This window comes from Nelumbo lutea, chromosome 5, assembly GCF_056320005.1.
Source record: "Nelumbo lutea isolate HS-2025 chromosome 5, American lotus-T2T, whole genome shotgun sequence".
Classification (NCBI taxonomy): Eukaryota; Viridiplantae; Streptophyta; class Magnoliopsida; order Proteales; family Nelumbonaceae; genus Nelumbo; species Nelumbo lutea.
The window spans coordinates 74,329,686-74,338,809 of NC_142688.1; the positions used below are offsets into that span (position 1 = coordinate 74,329,686).

General features: G+C 34.8%; 1 protein-coding gene across 1 annotated transcript; it reads right to left on the reverse strand.

The window, feature by feature from the left end:
* Positions 1–348: 348 nt before the first annotated feature.
* On the reverse strand, positions 349–8,299 carry LOC148852923 (uncharacterized). Its single transcript, XM_088947533.1, has 3 exons — positions 7,982–8,299; positions 6,087–6,309; positions 349–1,224 (listed from the first exon to the last, which is right to left on the reverse strand). Exons 1-3 carry the CDS (start codon positions 8,204–8,206, stop codon positions 809–811), a joined length of 864 nt encoding a protein of 287 aa, XP_088803659.1. The 5' UTR covers positions 8,207–8,299; the 3' UTR covers positions 349–808.
* Between the last annotated feature and the right edge of the window lie 825 nt (positions 8,300–9,124).

The window sequence follows — 9,124 nt, forward strand, 5'->3', positions numbered from 1 at the left end:
ACAAAAATATATTTTACATATTGTATTATATATAAATTTATAATATAACCAAATTGGTATTTTATTTTTACATTAATTTATTATATATAAAGTTGAAAAGTAATTAACTTTTTAATTTTTTATATTTTAAAAAATTAAAACAAAGTTAGATTAAACCCGAATCTCATCCAAATCCATTAGAATTTAGATTTGAATTCGAGATCTTCAAATCCAATCAAATTTGAGATCGAATTTAGATGCAAGGTTTCATTAATCGGATCTAAACTCTTAGTTAGAGATCGGCTTTGTGTTAGTGCATACATACTTGAGCATCTTTTCCCTCCATTGTTTGATTAAGGGGTAAGGAGATGAAAGAATTTGTGGATTTTGATTTCTTTATTGCCTTGAAAATTCTTTTTATTAGACACCTAAACTCTTAGTTAAATTCATCAGCCCATAAGCAGCTACATTTGTAGTTAAAAAAAATAGTAATACTTATCTCAACCTCAACGGCCTCAACGGCTTCCATGAATACTATTATATATATATATATATATATATATATGGAAGTCCGGATCACCTTTCCAATAAAACATGTTCCAACCCTCTACCAATATAATCTCACACCCCACAATTTATAGTGAGTCCTATGAGAGTTTCGTTATATGAGATGTGTAGTATCCGATTAAGTTGATAGAGGGTTGGAATATGTTTTGTTGGCAGAAAATCTCAACTCCTATGATGGAGATACAGTGCTTTTGCAGAGTTGCTGCGTGGCTCGATGAAGAATCATAGGAAAATTGATCAAACATCGATCTGCTGCTGATATTCAGGTGACCTCTAGTGCTGTTGGTGCTGAGAACTGTTGAAAGCAGAACCTGGAGGATGTTGCCAATCGCAGTTGCCGTGAAGAAACCGGTTGAAGGACCGAAGATTGATCGAAATACCATCTTTGGTAAGGACCAAGCCATTTCATCTCCATGAAGCTCTTTTTCCGCCATGGACCCATGTAGAATTTCTTCTCCTTCATCGACGTCTTTGCTGCATCGCATACGATGCGTATGATCGCATTCATGTGCTCGTGTTTTCCGATGAAAGATTCCGGCAGTTGGTTTATCAACTTCTTGTATTCGTTGCATGCTTTCCCCATCTCAAATTCATCCCGAAAATCCAGTTCAATTATGAACCGGGTTTCTTTCTTTCTTCCTGCGCTCTTTGCAATAACATCTATGTATTCATGCATTCCTAAGAAAAACGAAAAAAAAAAAACAAATAGGAATTAATTTTTCTATGGTTTAACAACACAAGAGAGAGAGAGTAGAAGCAACATAAACTATAAATATTAGGCTGCGTTTGGTTGCAGTGCAAATAAGCTTGTACTGATGCAAAATTATGATAGTGTAAAGGATTTGCATGTAATTTTAATTAATTTATTTTTTTTATATTTGACCTCACTTTGTTTGATTGCAATATAAATGAAGTAAAATAAGACCTGAAAGAGAATAAAGTAAAATTTAAAATAAAATTAAACCAAAGTTTTGCATTCTTTTCATTTGCGCTCCTATGCATTTGTATTTGTGCAAATAAGATTGCACTGCAATCAAATACAGCCTTAGGGATGGCAACACTTGACTCCCTGGAGGACTTTCGTTTTGAGTGATACCCCACTCATCTTGAACTTTCAGATTGAGCACTTCACCCCTGTTAGCATTTTGTCTGTTAATTTTATAAAAGATTCTCTTGTGACTGTCGTGTGCATTGTTTATGTCATTTTTATGAGACAATTTTACAAAGAAAATGATAAAATACAACCAAAAATTAAAAATAAAGAAAATGTAGAAAATTGTAAATAATACAATAAATAGAACAAAAATGAAGGAAAAAAACAGAAAAAATATAACAATATATAAACACTAAAAGTTGCAAATAAAAACTAGAAATACAACAAGAGATGCTGCATTTTAACATGACAATAAAAAATAGGTTTGTTAATATTTTTTATTGAAAATTCATAGATAATTTTAAAATATTTAGTTGAAGAGGGTAACCAAGTTTAGTTAGGTTTGGAAAGAACTTGAAGAGGCTAATGAAGAAATCCAACAAAAAGCACCTATGGTCAATGTGAGGAATAAATAAAACAACAAAAGCTCAGTTCGGAAGCAGTACAAATGCAAATATGTACAGCGAAAATACATACAAAATATAAGGTTTTGCACTCTACATATTTACATTTGTACTCCTTCTAAACTCAGCCGAAAGAGTTGTCTAAGAAGGTATTAAGGTAGATGATAATGATCATGAAGATAAAGTGTATGTTATCCTTAAAGGAAGGTAGCCAAGCTTAGGATACCCTTTTAAGGAGTTGAACTAGAAGCATGTCTTATAACAGGCTAGATCAGGTGGGCACCGCATTATAAACACATTCAATGAACGCTTTGAAAATTTTTTGACACCTGTCCCTTAAAATACCCCCAGCTGATTATTGAAAAATGTTAAAAACAACTTTTGTCAATTGTCAAAATATTTATTAAGTTCTCACGAAATGTGTTGTACCTACTGGATCCTGATCTATCTTATAAATCTATTTAAATAGATGATTGTATAAGCTGAACGTGGTGGCTGTGCAAATGACATAACCAAGAAGGTGAAGATGTGTTCCTAGATTCAATAAACTTAGATCCCCAATCTTTTTCTGATTGGATGGTTGAACTAGAATACATTAATTGGTATGACATGATTGATGGTTGAAAGGTCAGATTTGCACATATGAAGCTTAATGTCCATCTAAAGTATGATGAAAATTTTGTGCATAGAGAGATTAGTATTTTAAACTATGCTTTTAGAACCGTTATTGACTCATTTAGGCAATTGATTCCATTTCACCCCTGAACTGTTCATTGGCAAAAAATCATTGACTTGGTCAACAAATTATTCATCTAGGTGGTCGAACTACCAATCCATTAGACCCCAATAACGATTTTTGGGCATTTTTATTTTAATTATTTTTATCTTTTATTTTTTATATTACAATGGGTCATCTGTTCAAGCTGGATGGTTAACTACTGACCCAGAAACTGATGGCAAAAACAGTTCCAATTCTAGATCGATTTTTAAAATATTGCTTTGAACCATGCCCACCAGTATAGGACACCTGAACATATAAATAGATGCTTTTTTTTTTTTCGATAATGTAGACATGATTCTTAGAACCAACTCAATGACTTCCGAGTTATCCCGCTTCTAATCTTTCCAACTAAAAAAACCAAGATAGTGAGCTATGTGAACCTCTTCTATCACCCTATATCCTTATTGTTGATATTGTTGTTATTGAATTTCTTGGTCATTACAAAGGGTGATCATGGGTTAGGCTTAACACCTATTATAAGGAGTAGGTTAAACTTTAGACCTATAACTTCAAATGTATCACAGGCCAAGGAGGACCGGAAATGGTCATCCCTACTACCAACATCTACACTGTAATAATCTATGATGCCCGGAAAGACATTAATATTGAAAAGGTTTTGACCAATCAAATCCATGGTGGATTTTGATGAAAACCCACCTGTTTGGTTACCACTTTTATGATTCCATTTGATTGGTTATAATTTTTCCAGTATCATGTCTTTTTAGCATTCTAGTCAAATTAACGGAAAAGTGAGCTTATGAACCTCTTTTTATTAAAATATCCTTATTTTTGAATTTGATCCCTTTCTAATTGTGAGGGCAGAAAATATAATTTGAAATGCTACTTTTCATCTCTTTTAATTCAGTCTCATTAAGTCTTCTATTTAAAATGTGAACTCCTATTTTCTTTTATTAAATTCAATATTTAAGGTATTTTTTCTCACAACTAAAGAACCATTTGATTTGTAGTCAAAATCGGATCTAAATCCTTTAGAATCAGAATTGGAATGGTCTATTCACATGCCTAATTTTATTCAAACAGGAATCAAAATCGCAATTAGAATCAATTGGAATGGGATCTCATTCCCTATGGAGGGGGGGGGGGGAATGTCACTCCCTAGAATGAGGTTATGCAATTCCAACTAAACCATTGGAATTGAAATGGGCCATTCTGATTCTAATTTTAGACTCTTATTCCCCTAGGAATGGAAGATAATTACTGAGGACAATTATCTATGGGTTAAAATTGTGAAAGGAAAACACTTGAGGAAAGAAAATGTTTGAAAAGCCAAGAAAAGGAAGGGTGTTTATTGGACTTGGAGAGGTATTTTGGAGGCTAGAAAGCTCCTGAGAATGGATCTTAAGTGGATTGTTGGAAATAGGGCTGCTATTAAATTCTAGATAGATAATTGGGTTTACAGACGCCCCTTGATTGATACTTTCGATCCTTCGTAGGAAATTCAAGAAAATGCTCTAGTAAGCGATTTCATTGATAGAGAGAGGAATTTGGAAAGAAAATGAGATTCGGACATTGGTTGATATTTGGAATAAAATTAAATCAATATTTATCCCTAAAGGTAATAAAGAAGATAATCTAGTTTGGAGCCTTAATCCAAAGAGTATTTTCAACTTAAATTCGGCTTATAATCTCAAGTGTGGGACTGTCTGTGGTCGAGTGACTCAGCTAAATTGGAATTCGACAGTATGGAGATTAAATAGTATTCCAAAATAAAAAAATGTCTTATTAGACTTCTTCCATCGAAGGACTTCCTAAGAAGGAAGGGGTTGATATTAATGGAGATTGCAACAGATGTGGATCCATAGAGGACCATCCACATAGGGTGTCAATAGACTGGTTTTGTGTTTGATTCTGTCCAAATCAAAATTCATTTGAATGTATTAGATGGACCAATAAGACATATTGAATTTGGATGGACCAATATGATATATCGGATTGGACCTGGTCTGTTCATAATGAATTTATATTGGATTGAGCCAATATAAATTCATTGAACTGGATTGGACCAATTTAAATTAACATGAATTTAAACAGATTGGACAGTCTCTGGACCGGTCCAAAATGTCCAAAATATTCATTGAACTGGATTGGTCCAGGTCCATTTGTAATGGACTTACATTGGACTGGACCGGATTGGACCAAATCCAGTCTAATTGACACCCCTACCTCCACATCCTCTTCTAAGTGTCCATCTTCTAAGCAAGTTTAGGAGATTTCAGGTATTAACATTGACTTCCTAAATGGGGATAGTATGGATGTTTTCAAGTGGTGGAAATGTGCTTGTATCCTCTGGCATATGTGGAAGAACAGAAACCAAAAGACTTTCAATGAAAAAGAAGACTCCCCCCAAATTATTCTTTAGAAAGCATTTAAGGCTTTCGATGAATTCAGTTTGCTTAATGATAACCAGAATTTGAAAATAGAAACGAGGAAGGTGAAGAATATTCTGTGGAATCCTCCGAATTTGGGTGAAATTAAAATAGATTTTGATGTTTCTTGTACTATGAATGTAGCTGCTCTGTTGCTGCTATTGCTAGGAACCATTTCAGTAAGGTTTTGGACTACAAAGGTTATGTTCTTGGTAACTCTACTATTAATGTAGCGGAGGTATGGGTGGCATGGGAAGCTCACAACTTGGCCACAAATTTCAACGAATACCAGATTATTATTGAAGGGGATTCGAATTTTGTTGCTAGATGTCTCAAGGGCCTAACTCCTTGGAACCTTAGAAGCATTTTCTTGGACTCTAAGGAGCATATATACAGCACATGGATCGTGTTTGTCCTCCTAGGGACTTAGATTTTATTTGTTGTAGTGACTTTGTGGGGCATGCTATCCCAAGTGTTGTGTAGCACTTTTTCTTTTCTATCAAAAAAAAAAAAAAAACCTTATTCTTACAAATCAAATGGGCCCTAAATTTCAGAAAATAGATATATATATTCAATACTTTTAATAATATAAAATATACGTTAACATCAGCTCAAAAATGAAATTGTTCTTTATCTAGGTGATGAAGTATTTCAACAATTTAATTATCACATCAAATCATGATGTCATAATTGAATAAAAACATTTAAAAAATAATAATTACAAAAATTACAGTAATAAAAAATATAAAAAATTGGGCACTTATTATTATTAAAACAATAATTTGCATAAAACTTGAGTGGAGTTGGCAATTTACCTCCTTGGGTTTTTAATGTGGATTTCCATTTAGATGTGCATAAGCCTGCATTGAATCCTTTATTGCAAAGCTGATTAACAACTGCTCGGCGTAAACAGCTACCGCATTCACCGTATCTTTGCTTGGAACACTGGCACAAGCATGTCGCTCTCACCGTCTCCAAGGCTCGCTTAACTTCTCGCTGTAAATTTGATCCCGTCAAGCAGTTGTGGTCCAGCACTTCCTGAGAAAAAGTAAAGCCAGCCGGTTGAGCCAGGGGGAAAAATTTGTAATTTCAGATATAAAAGAGCTGTCAGTGGGTCGGGTTTATAAAACAGAACCGAACCCACTGATCAACCAATTATGCCAGTTCTGGTTCTACGTGTTTTGTATCTTCATTTATAATTGGAACGGGACTGATTCTTGATGTTCTGAACCGATTATATAATTAATAATATATAAAGGACGTTGCTTGATTTTCTTATAACTTTTGTTATATTTTGTGTAGGGTAAATTTTATAGACGCTATATGAAATAATTTTGATTAAAAACACATGTTTTATCAACATTTTATTAATTTACTATGATATTTATTAAGGTTATATTATGAAAAATGAAGTTGTAAGTTGTTTTGTCATAGATAATTAGATGTAAAGTATAAGGGGTGTTGATTGGACTGGATTTGATCCAATTCGACCCGGTCCAATGCGAGTCCACTGCAAATGAATCAGGTCCAATCCAATCCTATGAATAATTTGGATCATTTTGGACAGGTCCAATTCAATGTTCAGACCATCCAATATGTTTAAATTTATTTTAATTTAGATTGATTTCAACCCAAACCCCGTTCATTAACACCTATATTCTTATCTTATATCAATGGACCAGATATTGGGTTAACCCAACCGAATCCAATATAAATTTATTATGGACGGACCAGGTCCAGTCCAATCTAATAAATATTTTGAACCAGATTGGTCCAATCCCCCATATCTTTTTGGTCCGTCCAATCCGTCCAAATAGATTGGACACCCTTATTTGTACCCTTCCATTACAAGGACATACGAGATAAGTCTGAAGGTGAAGGACAACAAGCTCTCCATTAACCTTGAGCCTCTATATACATGCGGTTGTGTAGCCCAAAGAACCCAAAAAAACTGGAACAAATAATTTATAAGAAAATATTTAAAATATTATATATTTGGGAAAAAAACGAACGACGTTTGGTCAGATTGATTCGGTCCGCGAAAACCAGTCGGACCGGATTTCTAATATTTTTGCTTTGGTGGTTGGAGAAAGAGATCAGGTCTGACCATATGGAGATATTCTCATCACCAATCAAAAAATGGTCTGGTGGATCTATTCAACACTTCTGTATGTGGAAGTGGAACGAAAGTACAAAACAACTGTGTGGCCTAGAGTGGTCGAATCTCCTCTTTTCTAGGAAAAAACACTGTAAGGAAAAGAAAAGTAGTGTTTAATTCGTTGCGATTAATGATCCAATAATTGAATATTTTCAAATTATTAAAACGAAAATGGGTACGAGATTTGGATATTAATTTAAAATAAATAGTGCCAATCCAATATTCTAATTTTGTGGTGACAAGATTTTTTGAATTCTGGAGCTGTTTATTGATTAAAATAAAGATTCAATGGAAACCCAGTAGAAGAGAAAAATAAAATAAAAACCTTTCGGTTTAGCAATTAACTCATATCCATCCATCCATCCGAGAAAATTTCAGGACTCTATCTTCATGTGTAATTAATTCCGCAGAGAATTCAGAAAACAAAATTCTCTGGGTTGAGTTGTGTTGAGGAAATGATCAAAATATATGTCTGAATGTCGAAAAGGAAAACGAAAAATTAAGAAATGGGATCCATGGGAAAGAAATAACGAATCTGCATTAATAATTTACCTGAAGAATGGTCTCCTGCAATTCCCAGTATTCGATCCTCTCTGTGGGATCGTATGAGTCACTACTATCAGAATCATCGTCACCTTCGTGATCTGACTCATTATTACCCTCTAAAGAACGATCAAACTCCTCTGAATTTCCCGCATAAAACACTGAAATCTTCTCCTCAAGGCTGCCTGGGCATAGATCGTCCTCAAGAGCCTTTCCTTCAAAATACTTACCCATCGTGGATATTGACGATGAAGAAGAAAAGGCTCTTGCAAGGACAAACAATGGATCAAAGCAATATATACGAGAGAGAGAGAAATTGCTTCAAAATGACCATGTAGTGATCCGTTTGGGAGGGCTGAAATGGAGCCGTTTCTGGCTTAGTCAGGCGTCTTCAAAGCAACTAAGCCAGCTTAACCAACTCTTCATCTCAGACAAACCAAACGGGCCCTAGGAAAGTAAATGGTAGGACAACACCGAGTGGGTTAACTTGGGAGGAATAGCTCCGAGTCAACCCGTTAGTATGGAATTTCCTTTTTCTGGTTTTTCACGCCCATTAGTATTAGTGATATCAATTCTACCTTACCCGGTGGTACCCGCCCCTACGTTAGGCGTAGGACTGTTCATGGTTCCGGTTGGGTCGGTTTATTGGCATTTTTCCAACCGATCCGACTTGGTGGGTTTACCTATAAATGAAATTGAAATCAACCCAATACTAAGTAAAATTGACCTAGTCGGTTTGAATAAGTTTGGGTCAGTTTTGTGAATGATTCTTTCGGTATGAATGATAAAAGATTCAAGTCTAAGAAAGCAAAGGCTAGATGCCTCGAAATTAAAAATGATTTAATGGATTAAAACGGATATTTTATATATCAGAAATTTTATATATAATATGTATATTTTTGAATATATATATATATATATATATATATGATGGAGCGCGATCCGGCTGGTCTTAGCTATCCGCTGCCTTGCTTCCGAACGGGGTAGCAGGGAACCTGAAACGGAGGAGATGGGAAAGCTCCGGGAGGAACCCGGTGTAGAGGCTCCGAAGCTCAAGTTAGAATCCTTCAAAAGCAAGGTAATACCAGATAGCGCAAAGTTTGCATACCTCCATTGTCGGGGGGCAGGGGGCTCTTATAGTCACTTCGTGTA

Excerpts from the sequence above, each read along its gene's own strand:
- LOC148852923 (XM_088947533.1), bottom strand. The coding sequence starts at position 8,206 with ATGGGTAAGTATTTTGAAGGAAAGGCTCTTGAGGACGATCTATGCCCA. Across the intron at positions 6,310-7,981 it reads TGCAGGAGACCATTCTTCAG|GAAGTGCTGGACCACAACTG; the intron begins GTAAATTATTAA and ends ACTTTTTCTCAG. Across the intron at positions 1,225-6,086 it reads CACATTAAAAACCCAAGGAG|GAATGCATGAATACATAGAT; the intron begins GTAAATTGCCAA and ends CGTTTTTCTTAG.